This window comes from Bombyx mori, chromosome 15 (assembly GCF_030269925.1).
Source record: "Bombyx mori chromosome 15, ASM3026992v2".
In the NCBI taxonomy this organism is placed as follows: domain Eukaryota; kingdom Metazoa; phylum Arthropoda; class Insecta; order Lepidoptera; family Bombycidae; genus Bombyx; species Bombyx mori.
Window position 1 is genome coordinate 13,501,553 of NC_085121.1, and position 19,842 is coordinate 13,521,394.

Sequence of the window (19,842 nt, forward strand, 5' to 3'; positions counted from 1 at the left end):
CATCGGTGCACATTCACCGTTCGCCGTCCGACGGTTACCAACGTATACCTTAACAATAACAGCAGTAAAGTACAATAACACAGTACCAACAATGAGAGTGTTCGTTTTTTTAATTTTGTATGCGGTCTCTGTTTATGGGAGAGTGACGCGTGAGTAATACTTTTCTTGTTAACATCTTGCCGGTGACGATTTTTAATAAGAAAAAAAAAATTGCGAATGAAAGCCGTCTCGTTATTTGGAATACCTGAAAATATCGGTAAGGTATAATTGTTTAGTGCAAAACAACCATAGCCCTATTGAATGTTTGACAAAACAGATATGACTGAATAAAAAAAGGGAATTATTTCGTTTCTATTTGCAAGAAATCGTTTTGAAATATTGATATTTTGATAAAGCTTTTATTAACAATATATAATAATTACATTTAATAATTAAATTCATCGGACTGTTGTGTGTTTGTTGATCGTGTGTGTGCTATAATGATATAAGGTTCTTGCTTCATTAGACTGTAAAGATGGCAACATATATTGCTTAGATATATTTCTCAGTAATACTAGCAAAGCTTTTTATTCCATTGACCTGCGACAAAGAGTATACATACTAGACTAGACGCATACAGCAGAATAATTTCTGCTCGTACCGTTTTCGCTTTCAAAGATTACCCAATAAGGCTTATTAGAATTAAATGTGACATTTTACTGTAGGTGACATTTTACATACTATATAACGACTTTTTAGATAATCTACAGTGGCATTTTACATATTGTACGGTGACATTTAGATAAAAAAAAGGACACACATCCCACACGATCGTCTATCCTCAAATTAGGATTCCTTTTACATCGGTTTATAGAATTGAGTAAGCCCATCAGTCCATCTTAATTGAAAAACGAAGAATCCGAAAATGTTTAAATACGTCATGTTAAAGTTTGTTGCAGTACGTGTGCTCTGGCTTAGGATAGATGCTATTGCTATTCTTTGAAGTTATTCTTATTATTCTTCTAGTTATTCTCCTTATTCTATCTGCGGCAGTAACTGCATTCACGAGAACTCAAATAGTTCAAAGTTCCTGTGAGAAATGTATTGACGACGCTACTAATGTTGTTACTAATGATAATGTTGCGTTAGCCTCTCAAGCTAGCCTATCAAGGCTACTTATTAAACGATTCCAATATGTACACAGTCTAGTTAAAAAGTCTAAATATTAATGCAAAAAGAAATTAATGATAATATTATTACATCTATATTTCATATTCATTATGTTGATTCAAATTCAGGTCGATGTTTGGTTAATATTTTAGTGAGGGTATTTTAAAATGGACTGGGGTGATAATGGGAACATACTTTTAATTGCTGTTATATAGCATTACATATATTCGGTGTGCAGACAAATGCAACTTTAGCTTCTCCATGGTTTATTCCAAATATATTTCAACTTAAATTACTGAGTAATCTAAAACTTAATCCGTAGTTTTCAAGGCAGAATTGATCTCGTATGTGGGACAAGCCAGTAGTACGCCTTATTTATCACTCGTTTACTATTCTGTATTCGATTTATTTAATGCTACACGAATGTTAAGCTTTAAAGCGTGTCAGGGCACGTTATATTTTTTAACGTTGTGTTTTATTTACGCTAAACAATTAAGGATAATACTCTAATTTGTGGACTTTTTTCCTAACTAATAGTACCTATTCTAGTGACCTCGAGGGGTCATATTAGATTCACCGAGCGAGTAAGTGAGCTCACGGGGTCTATCCTGGGGACATTGCTAACACTAGCCCTAGCAAGAGCAATGCTTGGCGGAATCTACTACCGGATAGGAAACGCGACCCAATGAGAAGATCCGGCAAGAAACTCAGTGGGCTTTGAGGACAGAGGATCGTCGATGTCTATTGATGCCTGCGAGCAATACGTCGTGAAGACGAAAACCTAAGCCAAACGAATTGCCAGACCAAAATATATGTGTTATTAGTTCAAGGTACTGTTAGTTCTTACTGTGAGCAGACAAACTTAAATGTCATTAAATAATGGTTGTAATTTTTTTTTATTACGATAGTTAGAACAATACTTTAATTTTGTCGAAAAGTTTCCGAAATACAGGCAAATAGAAATAAAAAAAAGTATTTCGTCTCAGAGTCCTTCTGGTGTTAAATGCACAGTTCACGCGATTGGGAGCGCGCTATCTATGTGAAATGATGATTAACAAGCTCAACCATTAAAAGACAAATCTGCACCCTCACCCGAAGCGACGCCTGAATCCCACCTGAGATAGAACCCGGGTGAGGTAGGGGAGTTACATTGGTCATGGCGTAACGGAATTCCATTAATAAAATCTAATTAATTTTAGTGTTTCATGCCTGGCATTCAATGTAAGTCAAGGTGTAGCGACATACACTTTATAGTTAATTAGTGTATCGTTAATTAGGTAAATTTTGAAACCCTACTGGGTAGCTAGTACGTTTACCCACAACACAAAAAAACAACAGAGCACAGCATGTTTATGATTCATATCGATTGTTACTCTGTAAAATAAAACATTCAGTGACATCGGTCTTAAATTCTGGGTTATCCAATTTGAATTACATACAAAGCGTGTAAATTTTGACAGGGCGTGTTTTGAGATAGCACTCACAGGATTCGAACTACTAGCGATCATTTTAAACTGCACACGTATGTCTTACAAGAATTCCAACCTTAGTACTTGTATGTAAATTTTGCTGAGGAAATCGAATGGGCACAAGGCTTTTTCCGCTTACTGCCCCCCCTACTTAGCGTGTGTTCATATATCATTTGTTGATAATCAGATGTTTGTATCAAGCCAATTGTCGGACGTCATTTAGTGTCGTTTCCTATATTCATTATTGATTAGATCCGCTTGTCGATTTAGTATTTACTAGATGATGACCGAGCTTTGCTCGTTTTTTTTTTATAACACCATCTTGTTGTATCTTTAAAGCGGTTAGTTGCCCTCAATTAAGAAAAATAGTATTATTATTTACCAATAGATGTCGGGAAGAGTTGATTATTGAAAACACGAATAAAACAACATTTTCTGAAAATAAATCGTAGGTAGATCGAATTATCGTCCCCGAAATCCTCTGTATACTAAATTTTATGAAAATCGTTGGAGCCCTTTCCGAGATTCAGATTATATAGGTATATATTAATATACAAGAATTGCTCGTTTAAAGGTATAAGATTTCGTTTTTTTTTGTCATACTTGGACAAGAGTATTGATGGCTTAAAGTATTAATAGCATATATGTATTATTTGGTATCATATCCTTAAAATACGTGCTTGGGATTTCGTTGTCTTCACTATTATTATTAATTTTAATCAGGCTTACAATAATCTTGTTTTATAATAATCAATGTACAATACGGTTGTCGTAGTTCTTATTTTAACTCTCAACAACAAATATAGATGTCATATCCAAATGTCATTCCGCTATTACAACTGTCATAACAGATGACGTTCCGTCATTACGACGACAATATGAGGTCTGTTAAACTCAGTCGAGCAAGCTTGTGAGAGTGGCCGCGATTATGCAGCGTCTGTAACGTAACCGGCTACTGTTTTTTTTTTGTTTTTTTTTCCATTCCTCGCTTTTGTTGGTACTACGGAAACTTACTATTACAGAACACGGCTGCTTATCAAATATTATTATAGGTTATATCACTTTCTGAAATATAAGGTCCCAGTTTTCAATGATTGAAGAAATAATAGGATAAGTCCGCCGGTCACCGTCCTCGCCGAACGCGTCGCTTGCGACGAGTAAATTAACCCTCAGACACAGCCCACTGAGTTTCTCACCGGATCTTCTCAGTGGGTCGCGTTTCCGATCCGGTGGTAGATTCTGCGAAGCATTGCTCTTGCTAGGACCGCTGTTAGCAACACTCTCGGTTTGAGCCCCGCGAGTTCACCTACTCGCCCGGTTACGCTGACATAGCCTATCAAGGCTATCAGTTTAGGTAGGAAACAAAAGGAGAAGTCCACGAGTCCCCTCTCCGAATGAAGTTTAACAATCCCTACGTTGTGCAGTGGTTAAGCGTTAATAGGTGAGATGACCGCTTATTACCCTTTGACCATATACGTGTATGAGTCTCCTTTTTTTTCTCTACCTAATAGTTGGTAGTTTAAGGGACTATTCCAATTATGCGCATATGGGTAGATGTGCTCACTGGTTCATCGTGAGAAAACTTGCTAACACTGATCCTAGTAAGCTGGATCTAAACCCGGATCGGAATCACGACCCACTGAGAAGATTCGGCAAGAAACTCAGTGGATTGTGTCTCCACGGGCCTGCCATCTCTGGCAATAAAAGAAAATTTAAGAAATGAGTAGTACGGGTCTATCATACTGAACAAATATACTACGTATTACACTATCTGTAATATTTAGGCCAGAGTAAAAAGAAATCTGTATCTTATTTAATTAATTTATACCTTGACCAACATCCAATTGAAACTGACATAAGGCGTAAATTTGTTAATTCTGATAACTAATTCAAAATCGAATCAAATTTGGTAGATTATTTCCAGAAGGTTGCGTGTCTATATCAATACTTGGTGCACTACTTTATAGGAAACCACAAAGGGAAGGTCTTCCGACCGATCTGGCGTGGGTGTTTAGTATCTGTATATGTTTATTTTGAAACATTTCCATTCTATCAGCCCACAGACGTCTACTGCTGGACATAGGTCTTCCCCAAGGCTCGTCACAAAGATCGGTCCTGCGCTGTCTGCACACAGCAGTGGACGTCTGTGGGCTGATAAGTAGAAGAAGACCATCTGTGATTTATCCAAGATTTTTTGTTCGATGTCTCCCAAATATTGTTCTTCCGAAGTTGTATGTAAGATTTTCTTGAATACCTCGTTAATGCATTTTTTTGCATTATAAGTATGTTGTAACGTGATGAGGAGGCGTCCTAAAAAGGTTTGGATGAACTGTGTGAAAGAGAATATGTGAGATGCGACGGTGCCAGTGCAGAGATGACGTATGATAGACGTGAATAGAAAATGAGGACATACTGGACCGACTATTCTACATATAGGGCAAGAAAAAGACCATGTTGTGCAAGAAGAAGACGATGTTAATGCAATTTAGCTCCTAGATAAAATTCTTTTATTCTATGACCAGTGAAACTTGGTCACGCTCTGGTATGACTTTCGCTAATTATATGAAAAATATCACTTGTTGTGCGTCAATCGAACTATATAATAGGTATGATGATACGGATACGCTTTTCTGATGTATAAGCTATTATTATTACATTCATCATGAAAATCCGTCCAGTAACTTTTGCGAGAAATGTCAAATAGTAACAAACATCCATAAGCTTTTATGTTCACTCTTATTAATATTAAAAAATAACTAAAGCTACACTAAAGATATCGAATTCAATCGAACAGTTTTTTTCAAATAATACTTTTCATTAACATTATATTGTTGATCTAAATATAAATCTTTATACTGCAGGAGACAATGACGATTCTCAACAAAATACTCATAGGCCATAAAACACTATCAGAGCATTTAAATCAAGCAAGATGTGTTTTACTATTATTACAACTAGTGTTAAACTATTTGCGTCAACTAAAAAAAAAACAGTAATTTAACAAAACCTTGATGCTTGTGACAACGTTTTCCTTTATAAATTTACAGCCGACTTCTTTCCTCAATGCAAGAGAAGCGATCCACAGATAGACAAGTGCGTTTTGGACGCCGTCGAGACAATGAGGCCTCGTCTGAAGACGGGCATTCCTGAAGTCAACATTCCGCCTTTAGACCCCTTCATGGTGCCAACGTTGAAACTGGACAGGACTGCTCCAAATCTGCGATTGAAAGCCACGATCAAACAAACTAAAGCCTTCGGGGGAAGTAACTTTAAGATTGAAAAGTTGAAGTGAGTATTATTTTTTTCTCCTACCTACACCGAAAGTTCGGTTTTCTTCCCGCTGTACAGGGAAGAAAGTGTTACATTTCCTCCCTGGGTACTGACAAGTGCGCATGCGCGTTAGTATCTAAGTCTGCTCTCACGCACCTGAAATACTCCGCCATTGTTGTGCTTGGGTAATTTGCAATATTGAGTTTAGTGTAAAAGTGAAATAAACAAAAGGCAATAAAATTTTATAGTGAAGTATTAAACAAAGATGAGTACATCAGACAGTTCTTATTCAATTAGTAGTCGTTTATTTAAAAATTAAAAAATAGTTAAATTGTTTTTTATAAGTAAATGGGGGGCTTCCGCCCCCCCCTACTCCCCTCCAGGGCTTCGCCCCTGGACCCCGCGTAGGAGAAAAAATAGTATATGCACCGCGGGAAAAAAGTAGGACATCTCATCCCGCATCCTGCAATTTTACACGTGGGAGGAAATGTCCTACTTTTCTCCCTTGGTGCACAATGTACTATTATTTTTGTATTTGCGATGAGGGGGTGCGGTTTCATACTGTAGTGAGGCATCGCCGCTCCCTTTGAGGTGTGAGGTTGAAATTTCAATTGCATTTTAAAATTGACATCATTTGACAGCGGATTAAATGGTACAACATACGTGGAAATGATACCTAAATTTCTGAGCTGATAACGCATCCTAATACCAGCAATTTTTCATTGTTTTTGGTTACACAATGATGTCAGTCGTCAGGTTTTCCAATTCTTGTGGTGTGTTTTCATTAAAAAGATTTTTTTTTAAATTTTTCTTTCCTCCCCGTATGCTATTTCATTGAAAAAGTCCATATCGTTTATAAAAATAAATTTTAATAATTTTAAAATTTAAATAAATTTTAATTTGAATTAAAAATGGTGTAAGAAAAAACGACTTTATTGTAAAAACATCGTATTTTTTTTTATAATAATATTTATCGTGATTTACTTTATTAACTTGTTATATCCCTTTCAGGATTAACTTGAATAATAAGTACACAGGGGAGATTAAAATGGTTTTCCCAAAGTTGATGGTGGTTGCGGATTACGACGTGCGTGGCTCTAGAATTCTCACCCTGGACATAAATGGAAAAGGAAAACTCAGAGGAGAATTCAGTATGTATTTGGTTAAGTAAACCACGTAGATTATTGTTTATTTAAAAACAATGAACTGTTAAAAAGGTCCTGTATTTGGTTTTTCGTTATTGAAATGGACCGAAATTCATCTTCCACTCGATGTTCACCGATTACTGGAGACCTTAAGATAGATAGAAGTTTTTACTGGTGGTAGGACGTCTTCTGAGTCCACCCGGGTAGGTACCACCGCCCCGCCTATTTCTGCCGTGAAGCAGTAATGCGTTTCGGTTTGAAGGGTGGGCCAGCCGTTGTAACTATACTGAGACCTTAGAACTTATGTTTCAAGGTGTGTGGCGCATTTACGTTGTAGATGTCTATGGGCTCCAGTAACCACTTAACAGCAGGTGGGCTGTGAGCTCGTCCACACATCTAAGCAATAAAAAAAAATCGCAGAATCAGCCACTTTAAATAATATATCCTACCTTAACAGGAGACAGGATTGCTTCGTAGCCCAAACGGGCAAGGCGAGCAGTTCGATTCTGTTTTATATGCTTTGAGATTTTTGTATCAACGATTACTTAGATCTTTTGCTAAGCAAACTTTCGGCCGTGTTGAAATTTCAACTCTACTTTTAAGACCTTAAGCGTTGAATACAATTTTCATTTACAGTAGAAACAGATACTGAAAATCGTATCGAAAGCTGATTAGAATAATGTCATTTCATCTAAAAGTAATTATCCATCGAAATTGTTAATTAGTTGAACGAATAGTTAATGTTTGTTCCAGTGAATCTAGACCAAGGTTAGATCAGTATCTGGGCGATTTTCTAAATTCAGCCGACTGTTTGTTTTGTTTTGACCTGTCAGTATTATTTTCAGACTACCGAATAACTATATTAGAATGTAAAATTTCATTCTCTAATTTTAATTGAATCGACGACCGGTTATATTCGTTTCAATGCATTTTTAATGGTATTATCAATAAATTCAAGTATTTGTATACATTTATGGTTGTCGTAATGAATTAGTTTACTTTTTCGAATTGTAGTTTACCGAATTTTAATTTAAACCTTTTTGATTTTTTGCATTTTGATTTAAGCAGCTGTATCATTTGAACTAAATCACAAAAGATACTTCTGTAACGCAGTCAGATTTTTCTGAGACTTTTGCTAAATGCATTATCACTCATTTGTTGAAACAGTTCTTGCGACATTTGTTGCTCTTTGATATAACTAAGTAGATGTTTTCAAATCTCAGCAGGATCGAATAAATGGCAGGCTAGCTAGATGTATGGACATTATAAAGAAATGTAGTTACTTTATTATGATTTCTTTATTCTATCTAGCTGGAATAACAGTGGTTGCGAAGGGTCTAGCTAAGCCCATACAAAAGGACGGAGTTGAATATCTTCAGGTGGACAAGATTTTGACAAGAGTTAGAGTTAGTAATGCCCAGATCGGTTTCGATGACACGGAAAGACCACTGGCTGGTAAGTATACAACATTAACAAACAACAAACTTTGTTCTACGAATGTAAGGTTTTTTACAAATGAAAAATCATTACCCATTAGGGGAAGGCAGCGGCTTAACTGTGCTTTTGGCATTGCTGATGTCAATGAACTATTCGTAATTAAATAAACAAATTTAATTTGTTTATAAATTTCGAACTTTGAATTTGACTCTATCTTACTTTAACCTTGCAAATTCATGTTTAATTTCACATCATTTTCATGATATCCATTGTTACAAAGTTTTACTTATAAACGAAATGTAGTTAGTCCAATAGGTGAACCGACCACCTATTTGATATTACCTTTTTATTAACTTTTGGTATTAAATTAAATTATATAAAAAAACAATAATTAATAGAATTTGCTTCATATTTTATTGTTCTATTTTTAATGACTTACAAGCCCACTATCGCGTTCAATAAAAATCGCATCTAATCTAATTAAAACGAATGTAATTCTAATTCTTGTAGCCGCATCGGCTGCGTCATTCTTCAACTCGAGTCCTGGAGTCGTTCTGGACATCCTTAATCCTTTAATAGAAGAGACAAGTGCAGCCGTCATCAAAGCCTTCGTCAACAAGATCCTTGGAAACATACCCTTGCACGAGATACTCGTTGATGACGTACCATCCGCATAGAAAACTTCGGTATTATTTATGAATAGATTCGATAAGGATTTACTGTAAGTTCTACTTTTCGTAGAAATGCGGAATGTCTCCATAAACATATTGAACAATGTTAAAATTATGTTTCCAAAGCCTTATGTTGTTTGATGGTTTAGTACGAAGGATTTAGTACAATCGAAATAGCCATAATTAAATTTTATAGACTTTAGACATTGATAGAGATTCTGTAATATGAGAAATTACATCATATGGATTTTTTTAGAAACTATAATCCTAATTTCTTCGACAGTAATTATCGCAATTAAGAAATGATGTGTTTTTATATTACGTTAAGTGATTGAGTTTAAAAATATGTAATTTAAACTCTATTTTAATAATCTATCTATAAATATAAAAATGAATTGCTGTTCGTTAGTCTCGCTAAAACTCGAGAACGGCTGATCCGATTTGGCTAATTTTGGTCTTGAATTATTTGTGGAAGTCCAGAGAAGGTTTAAAAGGTAGATACAAATGAAAATGCTCGGAATTAAATAAAAATAACAATTGTGTCCCCCGTCGGACGAATTCCTTTTGTTTGTTTTAAGTTTATTTTATACAAAATTTTAGGTCTTTTATTTATCGATTGAGGCACTACGAAGTCTGCCGGGTCAGCTAGTATTAAAATAAAAGGGCTACAATAGTAATTGCTGTGATGAATTTGTAAATGGAAATTCAATTGTTTTTGATTTATTTGTTATTATTGGCCTTATTGGCACCAAAGATATTGTTTAGTACCTGTATGTATTGTGTAGCGTAAGTGTTTTATACTAAATTATGTAAGTTAACAAACAAATTTAGTGTTTTATTTATGTGTCTTTCAGGTATAACGTAAACAGAGACTCACAACTCACTATCAGGTGGACCATACGCTCGCCTGTCTACAAGGGCAATCAAAAAAAAACATAAAAATAATATTAATTGCAACACTCCCGGTTTGAGCCCCGTGAGCTCACCTACTAGTTCGGTGAATCTAGAATAACCCCTCGAGGTTACTAGAATAGGTAGGAAAATAAAAAAAAGATGTCTGATGATCAGGTTCACAGTTCGTTAGCTGTCGTCGAGCATCAAAGGAAACTTCATCTTGCACAGTAATTGTTAAAAGTAATCTATGGTAATATTACAAATATTAAAGATAGTAAGTCGGTCTATTTCGTTTTGTCGTTCCCCTTCCGTTTCCCTTGCACCACCAACCACTCAATGGAGTCTTGTCTATACATACATAGTAATATGTCGATATTAATTTAGGTTTAGAAAATTCCTGACAAAAACGTTTAAAATGAGCCTGTATACTTAGTCTGGCCATAAATACTGTTACAATTAAAAATAAACAAAATTCTATTGCAAATAACATTTATTACTTTTACAGTGTGTTAGTTTAATACATAAATATAAAACAATTTAAAGTATAAAAAGCTTATTCGAAGTGGTCTCCATTGGCTGCAATACAGTCCTTTAAACGTTGAGGCCAGTTATCAATAGAAGCATGCACTCTTTCCATGGGAAAATTTTTCACTGGCAATCGTACGGATTGTTTTAGGGACTCCAAATTATCATGGCGCTTAGAGCAAGCAGTACTCTCTAAAACTGACCATAAATCATAATCCAGCGGATTAAGATCGGGACTGGACGACGGCCAGTCTTCAGCTCTGATGAAGTCCGAAACGTTCGTTTCCAACCAAGACTGCGTAGAACGAGCTTTATGACCTGGCGCCGAGTCTCGCTGGAAGGACCATTCTTGATTATTGAACATTGTGTTGTTAAGGGGCTTAGTAAAGCCCCTTAACAGCACCCCTTGAGAAGGTAGTAACCTTCTCAAGAACGGTACAAATTTTTCTAATGAAATACGTACTCAACAAATGTTCACAATTGACTTCCACGGTGAAGGAATAACATCGTGTAATAAAAATCAAACCGGCAAAATTATAATTTGCGTAATCACTGGCGGTAGGACCTCTTGGGAGTCCGCACGGGTAGGTACCACCACCCTGCCTATTTCCGCCGTGAAGCAGTAATGCGTTTCGGTTCGAAGGGTGGGGTAGCCGTTGTAACTATACTGAGACCTTAGAACTTATATCTCGAGGTGGGTGGCGCATTTACGTTGTAGATGTCTATGGGCTCCAGTAACCACTTAACACCAGGTGGGCTGTGAGTTCGTCCATCCATCTAAGCAATAAAAAAAAAGATCATATTCAGTATACGTATCTACATGTTTAGACAAAAAAGGAGTTTTAGCTTCCTCGATTGCAAATGTAAACACAATTGGCTTATATATAAAAAATCCAAGTTCAAATTAATCATTCAAGCTATGCTCATAAGCACTGATGGTTACCTTACGCCATCCTTATATGGCGATATCAACATGTCCGTAACTTTTATAAAGAATAATTCAGTGCACGATCCCTTAGATCGATTCTGTGTTCTACACCATCGTTAGTCAAAATGGGAGATCGTTTGATTAGAGTGTTATTTCTTTGGGCTACTTTGGAATGTGTGTTCGCACGACATCACCCGATTTACCAGACTCATAATGGAAGAAATGAAAGTGAACAGATGCGTGAGTTTAATTTACCAATCCAAAAATATATTAAATATTAGCTGTACCCGCCCGCATCGCTGGGCATTTAAAATTAACATTATTATTTCTCACCCCCACAAATATTCTCATCATTAACGCCTCCGCAACTGGTGTAGGGAGTCCAACACTCATTTAAATATGAGCCTATCCATTAAGAACATGTGTTTTCTGCATATATACCAAGTTTCAAGTCAATCGGATGCATGGTTCAGTAATTATAACGAAACATCCGTAAAAACCACTGTAGGTTTATATATTAGTATAGATTCGTGTTTATACACTTTTATATTGCTTAGATGGGTGAATGGGCTCACGGCCCGCCTAATGTTAAGTGGTTACCGGAGCCTATAGGTATCTACAACGTAAATGCCGCCACCCACCTTCATACATCAATTCATACAGTAGAACAAATCTTTCAATGGGCTTGAAGGAGGCACAGTACCCAAGATACTGACTGCATTACTTCGTTGGACAGCCAGACTCACTCTTTGTGCAAAGTGCCAGCCAGCCTTAGCATCACGTGTAGCCTTCTTCAAGCGTTTGGAGATTTCTGACAAAAAAAAGGGTGTGTGTGTGTGTGTGTGTGCAAGTCACACACGCTAGAAGTGAAACTTGTAAATAAGATATAGATCTATGACTATCCCACTACACAGGAGAATACATATGGACAATGTCTAGTAGACGATAGTGGGGATGCTACGAAGAGTCGCATAAAGAGGAGACCGAGAATGTCTAATGTGTTCTATCTCATTCTCTCGCCGGCTGAATCCTATACATTTATGTGTTTGTGTCTCTATGGACTTATTTTTTCGTTTCATCGAGTTTTAAATCACAACGATTCTAAAGAAGTTTCACTTCAAGATTGAGTCTTAATCTTCCTTAGTGCCAACATCGGTATGCTACTATAGCGACCCGGGGGTGGCGGATTGCATTAAACGGGTCGCGGAACAAGCTAAGCACCTACTCGCATTGGGAATACCATCGCTCAACATCCAGTCTCTAGAGCCTCTCAAGATACCCAGCATACGATTGCGTCAGCACAACGCACCCAATAAGAACTTCAAATATGACGCCTGGCTGTCTGAAGTCGCTCTCAGCGGGTTGACAAACTATACTGTCAATAAACTTGAGTTAGTATAATTAAAATTATTTTGACCACTTAATCTCGCGTTTTTAGTGTCATTATTGTTGTAGTTTTGAATAATTTATAGTTTTCGAGGTTAGTGATTTTGATTAAGCATTTTAATGATTTCCTTTATTTTATTATTATCCTTTATTTTAATGATTAGTCTTTTTCGAGGAACGAGGAATTCTCTATCAAAATAATCAATAACTAAGTGTATGAGTACATAAATGGAATTTAATAAACGTAATTTAGGTATATATAAGTTTACATATAGACATGCGATTCTGTTTTTTTTGTCTAGGTGATTGAATGAACTCATCGGTGCCCATGGAAATCATTAATGTTAATACCATCACCAACTTAAAGATATAAAGACTTCAAGACACGAAAGACAGCAGAGTTCTAAATCTTAGTTCTGTAGTACAACTTCTGCTTACGCCTTCAAACTGGAACGCATTAATGCTTCGCTGTAGAGATGGGCAGAGTTATGGTACCTACCCGTGCTGACTCACAAGTCGTCCTACCACCAGTAGGCAGTGCTTACACAATTATTTTTTTAAGTTAATAATTTAAGCAACAAGATATAGGCTTATTGTCTTGTCGATTGTGATTTTCCCAGCTTACATGCTTAAAGTACTAATAATTATACCAGTAACTTATGGTGATTAAGCAATATTGCGTTATAGCGTATATCCTGAAGACCTTAAAGTGACAGCGAACATTAGTTTGCCACGACTGGTGATGACCGGGGACTACATGGTAATCGGAGAATTCCAGATGCTTCCCGTTGAATCTATTGGGAAAATGGCTGCTAATTTCAGTATGTTTTTTTTTATTTTTATTGACACAACCAAACGACGCATTATATCGAGGGGTGAGAAGTTATATGGATCTTTGTAATTAAAGGTCTGTTTTATTTGGCATTAGCATCAGCAATTCCATATCATTCTTCTTCTTAGTCGCATACTTTATTGCTGAAGGTCGTGTCCCTGAAAGCCTCGTGGCTCTTTGTACCATCAGCTTCCATTTCCTTCGCTCCTCGGCTTCTCTCAGGGCGGTCCTTTTTTCTTTCTTTGTAATCAGGTCTGGAGAAGTGGCAAATGGGTTACTGATTGGAAGCAAACCCTGCTGATTCCACTTCATAAGAAAGGCTCGATATTATTAATGGAACTTCAATTATGTTTACACCATTCAAATAAGTAAACAATTTTTTTATATTATATTTTTTTCTAATTTTAAACTTTAAATGGCACTCTTGTAAAGTCGCAAATGTCGCTTAGAAAAAATATCCTTTCACCCTTCGTTGTATAGTTTGTATACGTCTTATTTTAAAACTATAATTAAATTAAAACTCTAATTTAAATATTAAGTACAGATTGAGCTAGCATATAAGAAAGCATTCTATTTTAATAGTAAGATAAAGAAATGATTTGCAATATTCCTCTCTTCTTGTTCAATTATAATGATTATTTATTATTTGACAAGTCCAATTTGGATTTTCCAAACTAAAGTTTTTGTTGGTGGTCGAAAATTGCAGTTGTTTCTGATTATTTTCATGTTTGGCCAATGTTTGATACACAATTGTTATAACACCAAAATTATTAACAAATATCACCAAGAGTTCGTAATGTTAACTCTAAGGATTTGAAGAATTTCAATATTATAAAATATTTTTTTGCTTTAATATTTATTTTCTGTAGCAGCGGTCGTTCGGTAATTTTTTTTTAATTTAAATCTATACTAATATTATAAAGAGGAAAGATTTGTCTGTTTGTTTGTTTCGAATAGGCTCCGAAACTACTGGACCGATTTGAAAAATTATTTTTCCATTAGAAGCCGACATTGTCCCTGATGAACATAGGCTACTTTTTTTTTTATTTTTTTATTTTTTTTGGTTTAATGTGTGTTTTAATGTTTCCGAAGCGAAGCGAGGGCGGGTCGCTAGTTATTCTATAAATAGAATTACCTAATGAAAAGGCAGTCTTCAAATGGAACAGCTAATTTCGGAAAAAAGTTAATTCGACCTTACGCTTTTGGTACCTAGAACTAAATTTCTACATTTCATTAGGTGAGTGCACAATCGCCTTGGAAGCGTTAGGCGCCAGAGTGCACACGAGAATGGTGATAAGGGACGCAAGGGTGCGGCTTCGCTGTGCTGGTCCGGTTGGAGCCAACCTCATGGAAGCTCACTCGACAACCGACGAAATGGGTTTGTGACAGTGTTAATAGTTGTTATAGTTTTTACTGGTGGCAGGACCTCTTGAGAGTCTGCGCGGCTAGGTACCGCCGCCCTGCCTATTTCTGCCGTGAAACAGTAATGCGTTTTGGTTTGAAGGGTGAGGCAGCCATTGTAACTATACTGAGATATTAGAACTTGTATCTCAATGTGGATGGCGGCATTTACGTTATAGATGCCTATGGGCTCCGATAATTATTTAACACCAGGTGGGCCGAAAGCTCGTCCATCCATTTACGCAATAAAAATTTAAATAAAAACCATCATAGCCATCTCTAGCTGTTTTTACTACTGTGTCTTCACGTATTGTGTGGGTAGTTGTAGCTCTTGGACCTTATGCTCCCAATATTAAGGGTTGTCGGGTCACAAATGAATCAGTGCGTCATTTTTACTGTTCTTCAGAAATGGTAACCGATCACATAGTGAGCATGCACTCCGAGGATCTGGTCAGGGAGGTGCAGCCGGCCATCGAGACTGCCCTCGCGATGGTACTCGAAGATATCGCCAATAAATTCCTGAAGCACGTCCCGGCCGAAATGGTGTTCCCGAATTAGTAGCACACTCAAAAAAAAACCAAAAAACTATAATACATGACCACATTAATATAATTTAATCTATATCTATACTAATATTATAAAGAGGAAAGATTTGTTTGTTTGTTTGTTTCGAATAGGCTCCGAAACTACTGGACCGATTTGAAAAATTCTTTTTCCATTAGAAGCCGACATTGTCCCTGATGAACATAGGCTACTTTTTTTAAAAAAAAATTTTTTTTTTTTGGTTTCATGTGTGTTTTAATGTTTCCGAAGCGAATCGAGGGCGGGTCGCTAGTTTATAATAATTTTATTAGTTAATACAAATTTTTTATAACTAAATCTAGGTAATATTTAAACAGAAAATCGCTGATTGAAAAATATTTATGGAAACTTGACAAACGTACTCGAAAAGTATTCGAAAAAAAAAAGTATAATTGAACCCACCTAGTTCTCGTACTGGCGGTAGGAGCTCTTGTGAATCCGCACGGGTAGGTACCACCACCCCGCGTGGCAGAAGCAGCAATGCGTTTCGGTTTAAAGGGTGGGGTAGCCGTCGTAACTATACTGAGACCTTAGAACTTATATCTCAAGGTGGATGGCGCATTTACATTGTAGATGTCTATGGGCTCCGGTAACCAATTAACACCAGGTGGGCAGTGAGCTCGTCCACCCATCTAAGCAATAAATAAAACTTTACACGCATTCGTTACATTTTTCTGTCTTCTTTATTGACTATAGTCTATTGTTATATAACTTATTTAGGTATAAAAATATTGATCTGAAACGGTCGCATTTACAATACATTAGAACCAATTCAAAAGTTCCCAAAGCTCAGTACGAGATGCGTTATTTTAGAAAAAGCTGAAGTAATAAACGTCTGAACGGTTTTTTTTGTTAACGAAATATGTATCTGGTTTAATTTGACAAAATTAGTTTTTAAATTATTATTGACAAAAGTAAAACCAATTAAAAAGCTAAAATATTTATTTTATTAATATAGATAACGATTTTTTTATCAAATAATTAATTATTTAAGAGCATATTAAATATAAAATATTAAACGGTCTAAGATTAATATTGTAATAATTTGTAAGTTAGTTAAGTTTTATGAATTGATAGTTAATTTATTCGTAGGCTTACAATACTTATAGTTAGCGATATTTATTGTCTGGCTCTAAACCTTATTGTGGCTAAACGTAAATAATACATACTAAATATTTCAAATGAATTGTATTTACGTTAACATTGACGAAACTATCTATATATTAATACGTGAAGCAAAAACTTTGTATTTCTTTTTACGAAAATTGCGCGGACGGAGGAGTACGAAATTTTCCACACTTAAAGAGAATATAGAGAAGAAGTGCAAAATGCTAATATTTTTTTTAATTATTGCATAAAAGATACATTAAATCAATAAAGAAAACATTACACACACTACATACCATGTATTTCACGCACACACGCATGCATACTATTTATTGTCAAACTTTTGTTCTTGACGTCTGTTGTCAAATTGAGAATAGATTAAATATTGTTTGCCTTTGTTAATATTTTTTATAGTGTAGTCTTGGCGAAATTTGTGATTATAGAAGTATACAATACAATCATAATAGTGTACAAACTTACAATTCCAATGAATTATAGTCGAATTTCGACTACTGCGGGACCTCTAGTGTTAGGAAATTTGTCTAAATCGCCAACAACAACCTGACAAAGTTACAATTGATACGAACATCGTTAAAGCGATCGAACAAAACTAAATGATAACCTACAATAAAAACTTCATTGTTTTATTCGCATACTCTCGCCAGATCTTCTCAGTGGGTCGCGTTTCCGATCCGGTGGTAGATTCTGCGAGGCACTGCTCTTGCTAGGGCCAGTGTTAGCAGCACTCTCGGTTTTGAGACCCGTGAGCTCACCTACACGTCAATGCGAAGCTGAAATAGCCTCTCAAGGCTATCAGCATAGGTAGGAAAAAAATATCGCATAGACGACTCACTGTCCGTAATGATTGCCATCATCCTCCTTGACACACCAAATCGAGGTTTAATTATGTTTGCATTAAATAACTTCCGTAAAGACTTCAAACTAAAAGGAACGATTGTTTCCAGGTAAAAATAGAACATTAATTCATAAGTACCTTAGCGGTCAGAATACGCCCTGCCAGTTAGAATGCTCGACATAAATCACATTTAACACCGATAACATCATAATTACCTTACTTTTACAAAGAAAAAGCCACATAATTAAAAACGCATTATAAAAAACAAGCTCGTAATCAACCTATTACTTGGGAAATTGCGAAAGATTCTCAAAGTATGCCAATACACCGTTTGCTATGGCCTAGCGCGTTATATAATAAAACATTGCAACATAGAAATTGCTATACTGATTTGAGCTGTAAAGTAATGCGGGAAAAGCAGTATTTCGCGTACCTGCGTTTTTATTAAGAGGCGCCAAGTACTAAACTAAGTGCATGTTATAAATAAAATAAGTTTGAAAAATAAACATAAAATTTGATTTGATGTTTTATTTTTGTTGATGCTTTTTATACTTCTTTATTATTATGTTTAGAAAGGCGGACGAGTGGATGGTCTATATAAAACCTATAAGCAACAGGAGTCCATGGGCATAGTAAGAATGGCGACATCTACTTCAAGGCTTGAGGTCGAAATATCAATTGTATTTTTTTATTACTTAGATAGGTGGATGAGCTCACGACCCACCTGGTGTTAACTAGTCACTGGAGCCCATAGACATCTACATCGTAAATGCTGCCACCAACCTTCAGACATGAGCTCCAAGGTCTCTTAGTTTATAGAGTACAACGGCTGTCCCACCTTTCCAACCAAAAGTACCACCAAGGTACCACCACCGTACTTACCTACTTCTGCCGTGATGCAGTAACCCGAACCAAGCATACGTTTCGCTATGAAGATTTCGGCATTTTATCTTTTTTAACCGACTCCAAAAAAGGAGGAGTTTCTCAATTCGACTGTATGTTTTTTTTAATGTCTGTTACCTCATAACTTTTGACTGGGTGAATCGATTTTGATGATTCTTTTTTTCTTAGGAAGCTGACGCTTCCCGTGTGATCCCATTACAATTTAGTTCAGTTCTGATAATGGTATCCATGAGAAAACCATATAAGTCTTAAATTTGCATTAAGTACGTGCGCGACAAATACATAACTCAATATCACGCCAACCGATTTCGATGATTATTGTTTTTAGTGTATACAAAACCGTTTACTACGACATCGTTTAATACAACATGCCGGTTATAATAACCAAGAACAAAGGTCCCGGCTGAATGCCATATGACCGCCTTATTAAAAATATTGCTTTGTACGACATTGGTAATAACGACATACCTCATAAAACGACCACATTTAACTAATATTTCGGAGAATTAGATCTGTTAGAACGACCGGCTAAGCTGTATTGTAAACAATTTGAATAGGTATCCACATTTGTCTTCAATGGCTATTAAAATCAGGAAAGAAAAAAATAGGATTTAGTTTAGTGTAGGGTCTTTTCTAATTCTTAGAAACAAAACACGTGCATGCGGTAGAGTCAAAGCCCGCTTCTTCATATCTCTTCAGCTAGTTATCTATACAAAAGACGCACCAAAACTTTGTGAAGTTATTCGTGAAACTTTCAAAATGTCGCAAAGAAAAGAAACCAAATCAATATTGAATAAAAATCGCGTATTATGTAAATATATTTTTCCAATAATTCCCTATCGATTTGTTTGTACTTGCACGATACACATTAAGCATCACCGGTTGTTACGACTATCGGTTTTTACGACTGAATATGAGCAGTCCCTTCGATGTCGTTATAACAGATTTTGACTGTATTAATTTTCTATTAGAAGTCGGTTTTTGTTAATGCATGTCTATTTACAATTATTCCAAATCTGCTTATAAAACTTACCCGAACATACCAATAGTTCCATGTACGATAATATTTAACGTGGAAATTTAAAAAATTATGCTTTATATTAAAATGATAATATATAAATATCGCTTAAAGCAATTAATAACACGTGGCTAGTAAATCCATCGCAACTAGCAATGCGTGTGTGCTAAAGTGTGTGCCACGTGTGAGTATTGCAACATTCCGAATGCATTATCATTATAGTCACATCGTGCAGTTTATATGATTATAACGCATTTATTTACGGCCGT

The 19,842-nt window shown here is 35.9% G+C and overlaps 2 protein-coding genes across 2 annotated transcripts in view; both read left to right on the plus strand.

Moving 5' to 3' along the window:
- Positions 1-19,842, plus strand: part of LOC101744925 (uncharacterized) — a 25,830-nt gene continuing 5,988 nt past the window's right edge. Inside the window, exons 1-9 of the mRNA XM_062672810.1 lie at positions 1-149; positions 5,666-5,906; positions 6,900-7,039; positions 8,345-8,488; positions 8,981-9,141; positions 12,961-12,968; positions 13,562-13,695; positions 14,944-15,084; positions 15,514-15,664. Coding sequence (XP_062528794.1) covers positions 92-149; positions 5,666-5,906; positions 6,900-7,039; positions 8,345-8,488; positions 8,981-9,141; positions 12,961-12,968; positions 13,562-13,695; positions 14,944-15,084; positions 15,514-15,664 — 1,178 coding nt within the window. The 5' untranslated portion in view covers positions 1-91. The remainder of the gene's footprint in view (positions 150-5,665; positions 5,907-6,899; positions 7,040-8,344; positions 8,489-8,980; positions 9,142-12,960; positions 12,969-13,561; positions 13,696-14,943; positions 15,085-15,513; positions 15,665-19,842) is intronic.
- LOC101744542 (uncharacterized) lies at positions 11,584-18,170 on the plus strand. The gene is made up of 5 exons (XM_004922956.3): positions 11,584-11,728; positions 12,633-12,879; positions 13,562-13,695; positions 14,944-15,084; positions 15,514-18,170. The coding sequence occupies exons 1-5, from the start codon at positions 11,614-11,616 to the stop codon at positions 15,663-15,665; spliced, it is 789 nt and encodes a 262-aa protein (XP_004923013.1). The 5' UTR covers positions 11,584-11,613; the 3' UTR covers positions 15,666-18,170.